Source organism: Marmota monax, unplaced genomic scaffold, assembly GCF_021218885.2.
Source record: "Marmota monax isolate L192 unplaced genomic scaffold, Marmota_monax_Labrador192_F-V1.1 WCK01_AAM20220418_F8-fsc00107, whole genome shotgun sequence".
NCBI classification, from domain to species: Eukaryota; Metazoa; Chordata; class Mammalia; order Rodentia; family Sciuridae; genus Marmota; species Marmota monax.
Window position 1 is genome coordinate 3,332,573 of NW_026693761.1, and position 14,711 is coordinate 3,347,283.

Genomic DNA, 14,711 nt, shown 5'->3' on the forward strand with positions numbered 1-14,711 from the left:
TTGCACATAGTTTCTTCATTTATGTGACTGACATTTTCATTTCCTTGGCATTGTCTATTTGTAGAGTAAAAATTTTAATTTTCATGATACCTAGTTTATCAGTTCCTTATTCATGGCTCATAACATTTTAGATCCTAAAAATTTATCATCAAACCCAAGGTCATCTAGATTTTCTTCTACATCGTCTTCTGGGAGTTTTATGGAGTTAATTGTTACATTTAAGCCCATTTGAGCTCCATTTGAGCTCATTTTTTGTGAAGTCTGTGTCTACTTGTTCAATCCTAGTACATAAGAAATTATTCACTTTTGTATATTAGCCTTTTATTCTGCAACCTTGATATAATTGCTTATTAGTTCCTGGATTTGTTGTTGTTTATTCTTTTGGATTGTCTACATAGAAAATCATATCATCTGCAAACAAAAAATGATTTTATTTCTTCCTTCCCAATCGGTTTGCATTTTATTTCCATTTATTGTCTTATTGCATTGGCTAAGACATCTATTATGCTATTGAAAAGTATTAGTGAGAGAGGCATCCTTGCCTTGTGCCTGATATTAGTAGGAAAGATCCTAGTTCTCAGAATTAAGTACAATGTTAGGATGAAGTGATATTGGCCAAATTATGTTGTTATATTTATGCATTTGTGACTATAGAACAAATCCCATCATTATTTATAACTATTTTTTTAATTATTATTATTATTATTTTTATTTTTATTTATTTTTATTTTTTTTTATTGGTTGTTCAAAACATTATAAAGCTCTTGACATATCATATTTCATACATTAGATTCAAGTTGGTTATGAACTCCCAATTTTACCCCAAATACAGATTGCAGAATCACATCGGTTACACATCCACATTTTTACATAATGCCCTATTAGTAACTGTTGTATTCTGCTACCTTTCCTATCCTCTACCATCCCCCCTCCCTCCCCTCCCATCTTCTCTCTCTACCCCATCCACTGTAATTCATATCTCTCCTTGTTTATTTTCCCATTCCCCTCACAACCTCTTATATGTAATTTTGTATAACAATGAGGGTCTCCCTCCATTACCATGCAGTTTCCCTTTTCTCTCCCTTTCCATCCCACCTCATGTATCTGTTTAATGTTAATCTTTTCTTCCTGCTCTTCCTCCCTGCTCTGTTCTTAGTTGCTCTCATTATATCAAAGAAGACATTTGGTATTTGTTTTTTAGGGATTGGCTAGCTTCACTAAGCATAATCTGCTCTAGTGCCATCCATTTCCCTGCAAATTCTATGATTTTGTCATTTTTTAGTGCTGTGTAATACTCCATGGTGTATAAATGCCACATTTTTTTTATCCATTCATCTATTGAAGGGCATCTGGGTTGGTTCCACAGTCTAGCAATTGTGAATTGTGCTGCTATGAACATCGATGTAGCAGTATCCCTGTAGTACACTCTTTTAAAATCCCAACGGCATTTCTTGTAGAAATGGATAAAGCAATCATGAAATTCATATGGAAAAATAAAAGACCCAGAATAGCAAAAGCAATTCTAAGCAGGAAGTGTTAATCAGGCGGTATAGCGATACCAGACTTAAAACTATATTACAGAGCAATAGTAACAAAAACAGCATGGTACAAAAAACAGGAGGGTGGACCAATGGTACAGAATAGAGGACACAGAGACTAATCCACAAAGCTACAACTATCTTATATTTGATAAAGGAGCTAAAAGCATGCAATGGAGGGAGGATAGCATCTTCAACAAATGGTGCTGGGAAAACTGGAAATCCATATGCAACAAAATGAAACTGAATCCCCTCCTCTCGCCATGCACAAAAGTTAACTCAAAGTGGATCAAGGAGCTAGATATCAAATCAGAGACTCTGCGTCTGATAGAAGAAAAAGTTGGCTCTGATCTACATATTGTAGGGTCGGGCTCCAAATTCCTTAATAGGACACCCATAGCACAAAAGTTGATAACAAAAATCAACAAATGGGACTTACTTAAACTGAAAAGTTTTCTCTCAGCAAGAGAAACAATAAAAGAGGTAAATAGGGAGCCTACATCATGGGAACAAATTTTTACTCCTCACACTTCAGATAGAGCCCTAATATCCAGAGTATACAAAGAACTCAAAAAATTAAACAATAAGAAAACAAATAACCCAATCAACAAATGGGCCAAAGACCTGAACAGACACCTCTCAGAGGAGGACATACAATCAATCAACAAGTACATGAAAAAATGCTCACCATCTCTAGCAGTCAGAGAATAGCAAATCAAAACCACCCTAAGATACCATCTCACTCCAGTAAGATTGGCAGCCATTATGAAGTCAAACAACAACAAGTGCTGGAGAGGATGTGGGGAAAAGGGTACTCTTGTACATTGCTGGTGGGACTGCAAACTGGTGCGGCCAATCTGGAAAACAGTATGGAGACTCCTGGGAAAGCTGGGAATGGAACCACCATTTGACCCAGCTATTATTTATAACTATAATGTAACAGAAAAATGGTACAGTTTTAGTTTTAGGTTTATTGTAGTATTTATCAAGTTGAAGAAGTTTCCTTTTAATTTCCAGTTTACTGAGAGTTTTATATTGAATGGAGGTTGGATTTTTTTCAAATGATTTTTCTGCATCTGTTGATATGATCATTCAAGTTTTCTTTTTGAGCCTGTTGATGTGATGGATTACATTAATTGATGTATGTGAACCAGCTTTGCATACCTGTGATAAGTTCTACTTTGTTGTGGTATGTAATTTCTTCCTATTATTAGATTTGATTTGCTAATGTTTCATGAAGTTTTTTTCTCTATGTTCTTGAGAATAGAAAATATTATTCTGTAGTTATCTTATAATGTCTCAGTCTGGTTTTGGTTTTAGTGTGATGCTGATTTCATAGTATGAGTTAGGAAGTATTCCCTTAGTTTTTCTCTTCTGAATATATTATACAGAATTGTTATGATTTCTTTCTTGAATGTTTGATAGAATTCACAAGTTAGTCTATCTGGGCCTGGTACTTTTTATTTCAAAGGTTAAATACTGATTCTATTTCTTTGATAGATGTAGAAATAGAAATACCTATTCGTATTTTCTGTTTCTTCTTGTGTAAGTTTTGGTGGCTTGGGGTTTTCAAGGAATTGGCCTTTTTCATCTAGGTTATCAAATTTAGAGGCATAATGTTTTTCATAGTGTTTCTTATTTATCCTTTTAACATCATGAGGTTTATAATGATGTTCTCTCTTTCATTTCTCATATCGATAATTTGTGTCCTTGTTTTTTCTTACTTGGCATGGTTAGAGGTTTATAAGTTTTATTGATCTTGTTAAAGAGCTAGATTTTGGTTTTATGGATTTTTTATATTAATTTCTTAATTTTAGTTTTAGGCTCTAATTTTTAAATTTATATTCCTCACTTGCTTGAATTTAATTTCTTCTTTTTCTTCTGTTATCATAAGGTGGAAGCTTAGATGATTGATTTTAGATCTTTCTTCTTTTCTAATATCTGCACTCAATGCTATCAATTTCCCTCTGAGCTCCACTTTCTCTTTATTTCACAAATTTTAATAACTTGTAATTTTACTTTTCCCTCTTTTAAAATTTCTCGAGATTTTCTTTCTTTGATTTCTGTGTTATTTAGAAGTATGTTGTTTAATTTCCATATGTTTGGGATTTCCTGTTTTCTTTCTTTTGTTGATTTCTAGTTTAATGCCACTGAGGTCTGAGAGCAGTCATTTTATGATTTATATTCTTTAAATTTTGTTAAGATGTGCTTTTTGGATCAAAATGTGTTCTGTCCCAGTGAATATTCCATTTGAGCCTGAGAAGAATGTGCATTCTGCTACTGTTGGATGAAGTATTCTTTAGATGTTTTTCCTTGCTTTGAAGTATGTTTCCTTTAAAATTAATATAGCTATTCTTGCTTTCTTTGGATTAATGTTAGGATGGGATATATTTATTCGTTCACCTTTTGTTTTTCAAAAATCATCAAAAAGAGTATATTTAACCATACTCTGCTCATTATAGAGCAAATGGATGAACAGAATAATTCATAGCATATTTACTGAAATGGTAAGAGAGAAAGTGGGTCAAAGGAAGGCAGAGGAAATTTGTCTTGGAGGAATCAGAACCAAAGGGCTCCATAATCATCTGGCATCTGCTCTATGTTGTACCTATGTTTAGAAATGTACATGTAAAGAACTCCAGGGATCTTCTAGCTCTTTAAGTTCTCAGTCAACTGTATAGCCACGATGCAACATTTGTACTGAGTTACTCTTTGTATTAAGCAGTCACCTGCATAGATTCCTTGGTGTGTGCATGGTAATTGCTTAAACCATGGATCCTTAGTGACCTTATAGCCACTCAATACTCCTGCCCCAATTTCTCAATTCCAGCTATTGCACAAACAGTTATGTAAGGGATACACTTGGCATTTTACAGTCCATCATTGACTGCACTAAGTCCAATTTGGCTTTAAGGGAAAAATTGATAAAGTTGGTATCAATCAGGATGTGAGAAGGTGGGCCCAGCTGTGTATTACATTGGAAGAATATGCAGGAAGGGTGGTGGGGGACTTCCCTTTCTTGCAGTGCACTGAGATCATCTTTCTTTTGTTTATTTTTAGATTTTGATCTTCCTTTTTGTTAAGCCTCTCATCTCTGAGACTAAGCATTCACGTCATGGTCACATATTTCCTTGCATTTTTTTTTTTTTTTGATTTCCTGTGTTCACCATGCACACCTGTTTGTTCCGTATTCTTGTCTATTCATTTTTCATCTACATATGTTTTCATGTTTATAGTGATTTCCTTGTAGATAACATATGGTCAAGTCTTGTTTTTGATCCACCCTGACAATCTCTATCTTTTAACTGGTGCTTTTAGACCGCTGGTGTCCAAAGTGTTTATTGATATAGTTGGATTAATATTACTATATTTGTTACTGTTCTTTATTTGTTGCTCTTGTCCTTTTGTTTTTCATTTTATTTTCCATCATTTTTCTGCTTTTTGTAATTTTATTACTTTTTATTATTTATTTATTTATTGGTACCAGGGCTTGAACCCAGGGGTACTTAACCACTGAACAACATCCCCAGCCCTTTTTATATTTTATTTTGAGGCAGGTCTTGCCAAGTTGGTTAGGGCCTTGCTAAGTTTCTGAGGCTGGCTTTGAACTTGTGACCCTTCTGTCTCAGCCTCCTGAGCTGCTGAGATTACAAGTGTGTGCCACCATACCAGTTCTTTTTTTATAATTTTTTTGTAGTTGTGTATGGACAGCATGCCCTCATTTTATTTGTTTATTTTTATGTGGTGCTGAGGATCAAACCCAGTACCTCACACATACTAGGCAAGGGCTCTGCCACTGAGATATAGCCCCAGCGCTGTGGTTTTAAGTGAGCATTTTATATAATTCTATTTTCTCTCTTAGCATGTCAATTTGTACTTCTTTTTTCTTACCTTTCTTAATAGTTTCTCTAGAGATTGTAATAAACATTTATAACTAATCCAAACCCACTTTAAAATAGCACTATTCTGCTTCAGGGTACTGTGACTATAATATAATAACCCCCCCCCCCCGCCAAAAAAAAATCCTAATTCCTCCTTCCTGTAGCTTATATAATTGCTGTCATTCCCCACCTTCACACACACACACACATACACACACACAGAGCCCTCATACGACAAATTTATGCAAGCATACATAATTTTATATGTTGGTTCTATTACTATTTTTAACAAACTGGTAATTGTTAGGTCAATTAAGAATAAGAAAAATAAGAGTTTTTATTTTGCTTTCAAGTTTTCCTTCTTTAGTACTCTTCTATGTGAATCTGAGTTTCTGACCTATAATGTTTGTTTGTTTGTTTGTTTTCTCTCTCTCTAGATAACTTCCTTTAACATTTCAGGGAAGGAAAGTCTATTGGCAACACATACTCTCAATTTTTTTTAAATTTTGTTTTTGTATAAGAAAGTCTTTATTTCTTCTTAATTTTTGAGGGCTTGATTTTCAGGGTATAGAATTCTAGGTTAGTGGTTTTTTTCATCTTAAAACTTTAAATAGTTTACTCCATTCTTTCTTCTGGTTTGCATTGTTTTGGAGGAGAGATCAGATGAAATTCTTGTCTTTGCTCCTCTGTAGGTAAGATATTACCCCTTTAGACCTCTTTTAGGGTTTAAAATAATCTTTGATTTTTTTTATATTTGAAAAATTTTATGCCCAGGTATAGTTTTTTGTTTGTTTTTTGCTTTGGCATTTATACTGCTGGGTGTTTCCTGAGCTTCCTGGATCTGTGGTTTGGTGTCTGATTTTGATTTGGGAAATTCTCAGACATTATTTCAGATATTTTTTCTGTTCCTTTCTCTCTCTCATTTTCCTTCTGGTACTCCTATTATACATATTACATAGTCCGTGGACATTCTGTTTTGTTCATTCTTTGTTTCCTTTGCTTTTCAGTTTGGGAGATTTTTATTGATATATGCTCAAGTTCAAAGATTATTTCTTCAACTATTTTAATAATAAATCCCATCAAAAGCATTCTTCTTCTTCATTATTATTCATTTAATCTCTAACTTTGTGTTAGCTTTTCATTGCTGTGACAAAATACCTTAGGAAAAGCAAAGGATGAAGGATTTATTTTGGCTTATGTTTTTGTTCATTATCAGCTGGCTCCTTTGTTTCTGGACCTGTGGTGAGGCAGACCATCATGGTGGATGGTCATGGGGAAGCCAAGTAGCTCAGCTCATGATAACTGAGAAGCAGAAAGAGGACAGAAGGGGGCTGGGGACAAGAGATACCTTTATAGGGTATCCCCTCAGTGACCTACTTCTTCCAGCTAGTTGCACATCCTGTAGTGTCCCACCACCTCTCAATAGTCCATTTGATGAACTCATCACTGGATCAATCCATTGATGAGATCAGAGCCCTCATGATCTAATCATTACTCGCTAATTCCACCTCGGAACACTGATGTATTTGGGACAAAGCCTTCAACACATAAGCCTTTGGGGAACATTCCAGTTACAAATGGTAACACACCCCCATGGCAATGACCTCTGGAGTCTTAACTCTCATATTTGACCACATCAAGCATGGGTCAAGAGAACAGTTCAGGCTTTTGTGCTCCACTACTGGTTTGTTTCTGTGGCAGTTTCTTCTACTTCTAGGAAGTTGTGATTCTCTGTTTCCACCTTCTCTCTCAAGTGTTAGAGGCAGTGGTTTGTCCAGTGACCTTATTTCTCTTAAGAATTTTAGATGTACTGTTGATTTTTCAGTTTGTTCAGCTTTTTACTTATCATAAGGACCAAGTGGTAACTTCCAAGCTCCATACACACAGAACACATCCCATATTAATTTATTTCCTTTTACTATCTTTATAGAGTTGCACAGGAGTGAGGCTTGCAGGAGGGAGCCTTCAACTCATTTGGTGGAAACAACTGACAGGCTTAATTAGGATCATGGTGAATTATATTGATGACGATGATCATTATCATCATAAATCTAAAGAAGAGACTTGGGGTTTCCAGATGGGCAAAGTAATAGAACCTACAGAAAAGATTAGGGGGTAGGACTTTTTTCACTTAAAGATGCTCAAATTCAGACTTTTGACCTTACTCTCAAATGAAGTTTTATATAGTAATTCTAAGCAAAGAACATGCCAACAGAATTGAAAGATCTTCCTCATATAATTTAATATTTTACCCCATTTTTGGACCACATTCCTTAGAGTATACTATGAGCTTAATAGTTTCTATAATTATAATTATCTTGAGAATAATATAATTACATTGCTTTATATTTTTGATATCTAGAAAAGCCATTAGTTATATTTAAATTGTACATAATTGTTATGAATTCTGCTTTGCATTTTTCTTCTAAAAATGTTAATAGTGTAGGCTTTTCTAATCTCTAAGAGCTACTGGTCTTGGGACACAATTTAGAGGAAAACATCAACAGATAACAAGAAGCAAGATGAGACTGACAGGACCCAGAGACAGGTTTTCTGTGGCAACATTGAGAACAATAGAGGTCAGGTCTGATAGAGAGGGACCTAGCACATGGACACTGGCTAGAACTGGACTTCTTAGCTAGCTCCTCCTGATATGCTATTGCCTGAAGGTTGAATTTCCCCCAAACTCATGCTGAAACCCAATCCGCAGTGGTATTAAGAAGTGGGGCCTTTAGAGGTAATCAGGTCACAGGGGCAAAGCCTGCATCATGGGATTATGAAAGAGGACCAAGGGAGCTTATTTGCTCCCTCTGCCATGTGAGGCTACAGGGAGAAGGTGGCTTCTATGAAGCAAAGAGTAAGCCTTTGCCAGATAGAATCTGCTGATGGCTTGATCTTGTACTTCCCAGCCTCCAGAACTGGGAGTGATAGATGTCTGTGGTGTATAAATTACTCCAGTCTAAGGGGTTTTGTTATAGCAGCCCAAACACACTAAGACTCGGCATGACCCAGCTTCTTGTGGGAATGCATGAGTTTTCAGGTGTCCTACTTCTCTACAGCATCCCGTGGTTCTGCCTGTGGGTAGGGAATGTAATTGCTGCATAATTAGTCCATGAATTATTGAGAACAGACTCTTATGAAATAATAGGAACGATGCCCTCTGGGTTAGGAACACATTTAATATTTTAAGGCTGATATTCAGGTAAAACTAAATCATGTGGTTGTTATTTTCAGGGCCTATATTGACCCAGAGCTGTATCTGATTACCTAACTGAAAACATAAGAAGAACAAACCATATGAAGAGATATTCCTGTCAGCATATAAGTAATATGGGTACAGAAACATTATGGACACACAAAACAAGAGGAGGACAGAACCATGAAAAGGAATAATTTATTGCAACTGTCTTACTTAAAAATAACCTACTTGGTGCTTATGAGAATTACTTATCTTAGGAAAATACTAGCTTCTTTCTTCCCCACTACCTACTCAGGAGTAGGTCCTTCTTTTGGTGACTTCTTGGGCTGATTCTTTCTTAACAAGCATGTACATTTGTCTGTTGTATAGTTCACCAACTGTAACTACAATACTTAGTACCCTGTGTTTCCTCTCTCTGACCTTGTGCTTAATTAGCTCTCATACCTGCTACTCTACAGCCTGCTACAGAAGAATATTTTGCATGGCAGCTGCTCTTTGGTACCCATTTTGGTCATGGGTATGTATTGCCTTTGTACTCCCTTTGGCTTCTGTGACTGTTTCCAGTTGTCTGTTTGGTGCCTTGATTTAAGTGCCCCAGGGTTTCTCTGCCTAAGCAGTGTTTCTTCCAACAGCATTGGCTAGCACTAAATGTGTAAACAGATTCATTGACTAGGATTAAAGGTGTTTTTCTACTTTTCTATTTTAATATTACTATCAAATATATTTTCTTTGGAGCAATCTGGTCATGGCTTAATTGAAGTAATACTTTTATTTATTTAAAGATTTCACTAGTTAACAAACATGAATTGAAGATTTTATACACTCAAGTATTACATCAGATCCTGGAGATGCAAAGTTCTCTCCTCCTTTCTTCATTCCCTCCTCTTTTTCCTACCCTCTCTCCTTCTGTCCCTTCCTCCCTTCCTTTCTTCTTTGAATAGTCAATATTTTGCTAAGTACTTGGAGATATAAAAATGAGTGCAATGCAGTCCTAGTCCTCATAAAACTTTCAATCTAGTAGCAACTCAGAAAAGTAAAGGGATCATTAAATTACAAACAGGTGCAATAAATGATGTGCTAGAGGTTTGCATTGGTTCTAGGAGATTGTGCATGCCTGTGTGTGTGTGTGTGTGTGTGTGTGTGTGCGTGCCTATGGCCTATGTGTAGTGGGGGTAGCATGTTCATATTAGCTTGCATTTGCTTCCAGAAGAGGTGACCTGGAGCTGAGTTCTGGGAGTTGAGGTTTTGCATGTGCCAAGCTTGGAAACATCTACAAACGTCTTAAGGCAAAACCTTCTTGGTGGGTAAGGAGAACTATAAGTGGAGTAGGTCCTGTGGGGTAGCAAGGGATGAATCTGGAAAAGTCCTCAGGACCACTTCATGAAGACTTTTGTGCACAAGGGTAGGAATCCTGCAGAGTGCTGACTTTGAGGAATGTTATGCAAAGGGAGTGCCATGATTAGCTTTGCATTCAAAAGATAATAGTCTAATAATATCATAGGTTATGGCATTGCAGGGCAATGGGCAAGCCTGCACATCTGTTCTGGTGAGGAGCTAGTGGCAATAATCAAGATATTTGCTAAAAAGCCTGGGTACCTGCCCTTGAACATTCACACTCCAAGGCTCATGATAAATCACTGTAATGGAGCAAGCTGAGTATTAGTAGAGGCAGGAATACAGCACGGTATAACACCGTTTATCTCCCTTGTCTTTTTAATTTAAGCTCCTTCTGACTTTAAAATTCTGTGGCTCTAGGCTATCTGTTGTGGAGGATGGTGCTGTCTTCTGAGCCTCTCTACTTTAAGGCTAATGGCACATCAAAGAGGAACCCTGTGAAAATGTTCCTAGGAGCACTGTTCACAGAGGGGAAACAGGAAACAACTCAAATGCCCATCAGAGAGATGGGGAGTAAACTAACAACTGTAGAGACACCAAGCAATGTTATGTCCAGTTGGAGTGAATGAACCACAGCCGTGACACAACTATGTGAGGGCATCTTAGACATACAAACTTAAGTGATAAGTTCCAAAAGGTTTATAAAATATGATGCCTTCTCCCTAAAGTAAGAAAACAGCTAAAATAAAATTATATGCTTTTAAGAGAGATACATGACCTACCTATTATGTAATTTACATTTTTGTATATAATTAAACTATAGAAAGAGGACAGTAAGAGAAGGATGGACAGGGAATGCTGGATGATGTTCCCTTGGGTGGGAAGAGCACGAGAAAGAAAGAGAGGGACCACGTGGTTAGACTAAGTGATTGTCAAGGTTCTGGACTTCAGTTTGGGGTGCTTATTACAGTATTCAAAGTGATTAAGTAAGTAACTACATCTCACGTACAGGAAAGCCATATGTGGCTTGCTGGTAAAATTGTGCCGCAAATAGGAATGTGGTTTAACTAGTCTAGGGCCCTGAGCTGAAGAAAGAAGAAAGGTAAAAAGAGAAAAATAAGCAGGTAGTGATGATGATATGGAGCTGGGAAGATGGAGTGAGCCAGGAAACAGTGAGGTGGGTTTGAGGTGGCTAAGGGAACAAAGCACCAGGCAACCCACACCACCTGTCAATCAGCGGAGTCTCCTGGCCAATCCTGGAAGGACACAGATCTCAGCAAGATCACCTGACCAACCACAGGAGGACTCTAAAAACCTCCCTTTCCTGTCCCAAGCCCTTTCTTGCCGCACTAAGCCCAATAAAATTCCAATCCCAACCCGCTCTATTAGACTGGAGGATCTCGCCAGGGAGCACATCTCAATAAAGCCTTGTTCAGCAGCTTTTAATCTGCCTACTGTTGCTCACTGGTGCCTGACCTTACAGAAACCAGCCAGTGTGAGGAGAGAAGACCCTGGAGAATAGGGGTTTGGAGGGGAGGGGAAGAGTGGGCACAGGTTGGGCAGCCCATGGGCAATGGGGGCAAGTGCTTGTGTCAGCCAATATTCTAGGGTCATCTGTAGTAGGTAAATTCCCTCTGAAAGCCTCTTGGAGAGGAAGTGACCAGCTTCCCACACTGCAATTCAAGGTGAGCCTCACTAGAGTGACAAAGGAGCTGAATCTTGTTTCAATTTTCCAGTATTACCAAGACCTGGAATATCAGCTCAAGTCCTTGTCTGGTAAACCCATCGAACAAAGGCTCCTCTCTCCCAGTTTCCCTGAAGGCCAGAGCAACTGACTCAACTTCAATGCCATGTCATACTCACAGTTTTATGATATCTGATCCAAACTTGTGAACCATTAAGTAGCAGGTGGTTTTCAAGAACAGTTTTTCTAAGAAAAAATAAAGAGAGCAAATAGAATTCATTTTATTATGGTGAATTTAAAACACAAGTTAATGATGATCTTAATGAGGAACAAAGGTTGAGTAATTAATTAATGAAGAATGTGAGTATTTAATTTTAAGGCTTTGGTAATTTTAAAGTGAATGTATCTGTTAAAATATCATTTCCATCTCAGGTTTACATGAATTCCACTTTACTAGATGTGCTAAAGACCAACAGTTTATTATGAAAACAGTTTCACTTTGGGTTTTCATTTTCTTTATCGAAACCAAGGAATATCTGAATGTGGGCTTAGATCTCATTTGTTGAAATTGAAAGAAACACAACTTGTGTGAAAGTCAATAATCTGGAATGTGGATCGGACAGATATTCTTCTCGGGTCTAATTTTTGCTGTTACCGTCCTGGAGCTAGAAGATCAACTGTTAACCGTTGTCCCTGCACTGCCACCTGCATCCTGAACACAGACACACACGGCACAGGTACACCCTTCAACAAAATATCTCAGGAGGACTCAGGGATGTTTTGTGGATGGATCCGTCTACATATTGTGACTAGTCAATTCTCCTCCTGCTTCTCCACTTTGTGAGTCTGTTGTGGAACCCTGCTAATTAAACTTTGGGTCTTATAGTTAGGGCCAGATGAGCCGTCCTGGGAAGAGATGACTGAAGCGAATTGACCTTTCCATGCTCAAGTTGGGGGACCTAGGCATTGCTTGAAGCGTGAGTTGTTGAAATAACAGAAAAAATATAGGGAACTCTCCCTGGTTCTTCAATTTCACTTAGAGGTAAGTGATATTAAATATTATTTTTGTATTAAAATAGATATATTACATGGATTTTTAAAAACAATAAAGGACAACTTCAAACATAGTATGTTCTTGAACTAAGCAATTAAAAATATATCTCCACATTACTGCTGAATTTAATGAAATACCAAGTTATAAGGGAATACTGTTATTAACTGCATAGCAATAAATTAGATAACTTAGATGAAATGGGGAAATTCTAGAAAGACAAAAATGCCAAAAGTGACTCAAGAATAAATGGACAATTTGCATAGACATATAACAAGTAGGAAGATTAAATTATTAATAAACATCTCACAGGTCTGCGGTTATGGCTCAGTGGTAGAGTGCTTGCCTAACACATGCGAGGCGCTGGGTTCGATCCTCAGCACCACAGAAAAAACTAAATAAAAAAATAAAATAAAGGTATTGGGTCCAACTATTAAAAAAAAAAAAACCCTCACAAATAAAAGCCCTAGACTAGAAGACCTCACTGGTGACTTCTACCAAGCATTTAAAGATCAACACCAACTCATCACAACTTTTCCAAAAACTGGAAGAGGAGACTCCATTTCTTAACAGTCATAATGACAGTATTACTTTGATACAAAAACCAGGCACATCCCTTAAAAAAGAAAACTATAACCAAATTCTCTTATAAATATGGCCACAAAAATCCTCAATAAAATACCAGCAACATAGAAATAAGTTTTATACTGTAACCTTGTAAAATTTATCCCCAAAATGAAAAAGTTTTTTAACATCTGAAAATCAACAAATATTTTACATCACATCAAGAAAAGACAAAAACCATATAATCATTTAATAGATGAGAAAATATTTGTCAAAATACCACATCCCTTCATGAATAAAAAAAAGAGAGAGAACAAAACCAAAAAAGTAGGAATAAAAGGGAACTTCTACAACATGATAAAGGTTATCTACAAAAATGTCACAGCTGATGTGATATTTAATGGCAAAAGAATGAATCATTTCCTTCTAAGATGAGGAAAGGCAAGAATGTTTGCTGTCACCACTTCTATTCAACATTATATTGGGAATTCTAGCCAAAAAGTTAGGAGAGAGAGAGAGAGAGAGAGAGAGAGAGAGATAAAAGGCATCCAGAATCGAAAAAAAAAAAAAGAAAATAATACTATTGTGTAGATGATATCATCTTGTATGTTCAAAATCCTAAGAAATCCATTTAAAAACTATAATAACTACTAAATGAGTTTAGCAAATTTGTGGCAGGATACAAAGTTGTAATGCAAACTCAACTGTCTTTCTGTGAAGCATAAATGAGCAAATAAATGAAATTAAAAAAACAATGCCATTTACAATAGTATCAAAAAGAATTAAACATTTAGGAATACATTTAACAAAAAGATATGATATATTCTTTGAATCTCTATTATTAAAAGAAGTTAAAGAAGACCTAAATAAATGGAAATACATCCTCAGTTTATGGATTGGCAGACTTAATATTGTTAAGGTGGCAATCTCCCTAAATTGGCCCACAGATTTAATGCAATCTCTATCAAAGTCCTAACTTCTGTGTAGAAAATGATCAGCTGGTCCTAATCTTTATGGGGAAATTCAAAATTCAGAATAGCTAAAATAATTTTGAAAGAGGAAAACAAAGGTAGAGAGTTTATACTTTCCAATTTCAAAATTATTATAAAAATAACCAAGACAGTGGGATATTAGAATAGGGATACAGATCAATGAAATAGAATCAAAAGCCTCAAAATAAACCCTAAAATGTCTAATCAATTGACTTTTGACAAGGGTGCCAAGAAAATTTCAATAGTGGGAGGAATTTAACAAATGGTGCTTGGAACAATTGGAGCAAAAGAATAAATGCATTCCTTCACCTCACACCATTATGAAAACAACTCAAGATGGACCAAAGACCTAACTGTAAAAGCTTCAACTATAAAAATCTTAGAAGAAAATATTGCTACAAATCACTGTGTGTTTGAACTAGCTTAAATATGACACCAAAAATATGAGAAAAAGAAAAAAATGAACA

General features: G+C 36.3%; 1 protein-coding gene and 1 pseudogene across 1 annotated transcript in view; both read right to left on the reverse strand.

The window, feature by feature from the left end:
- The window catches only part of Aoah (acyloxyacyl hydrolase), a 204,456-nt gene that overhangs the window by 147,457 nt on the left and 42,288 nt on the right, over window positions 1-14,711 (reverse strand). The window contains exon 3 of the mRNA XM_046460635.2: window positions 11,817-11,883. Within this exon, the coding sequence (XP_046316591.1) occupies window positions 11,817-11,883 (67 nt within the window). The remainder of the gene's footprint in view (window positions 1-11,816; window positions 11,884-14,711) is intronic.
- LOC124103965 (rRNA-processing protein FCF1 homolog) lies at window positions 1,504-4,679 on the reverse strand (annotated as a pseudogene).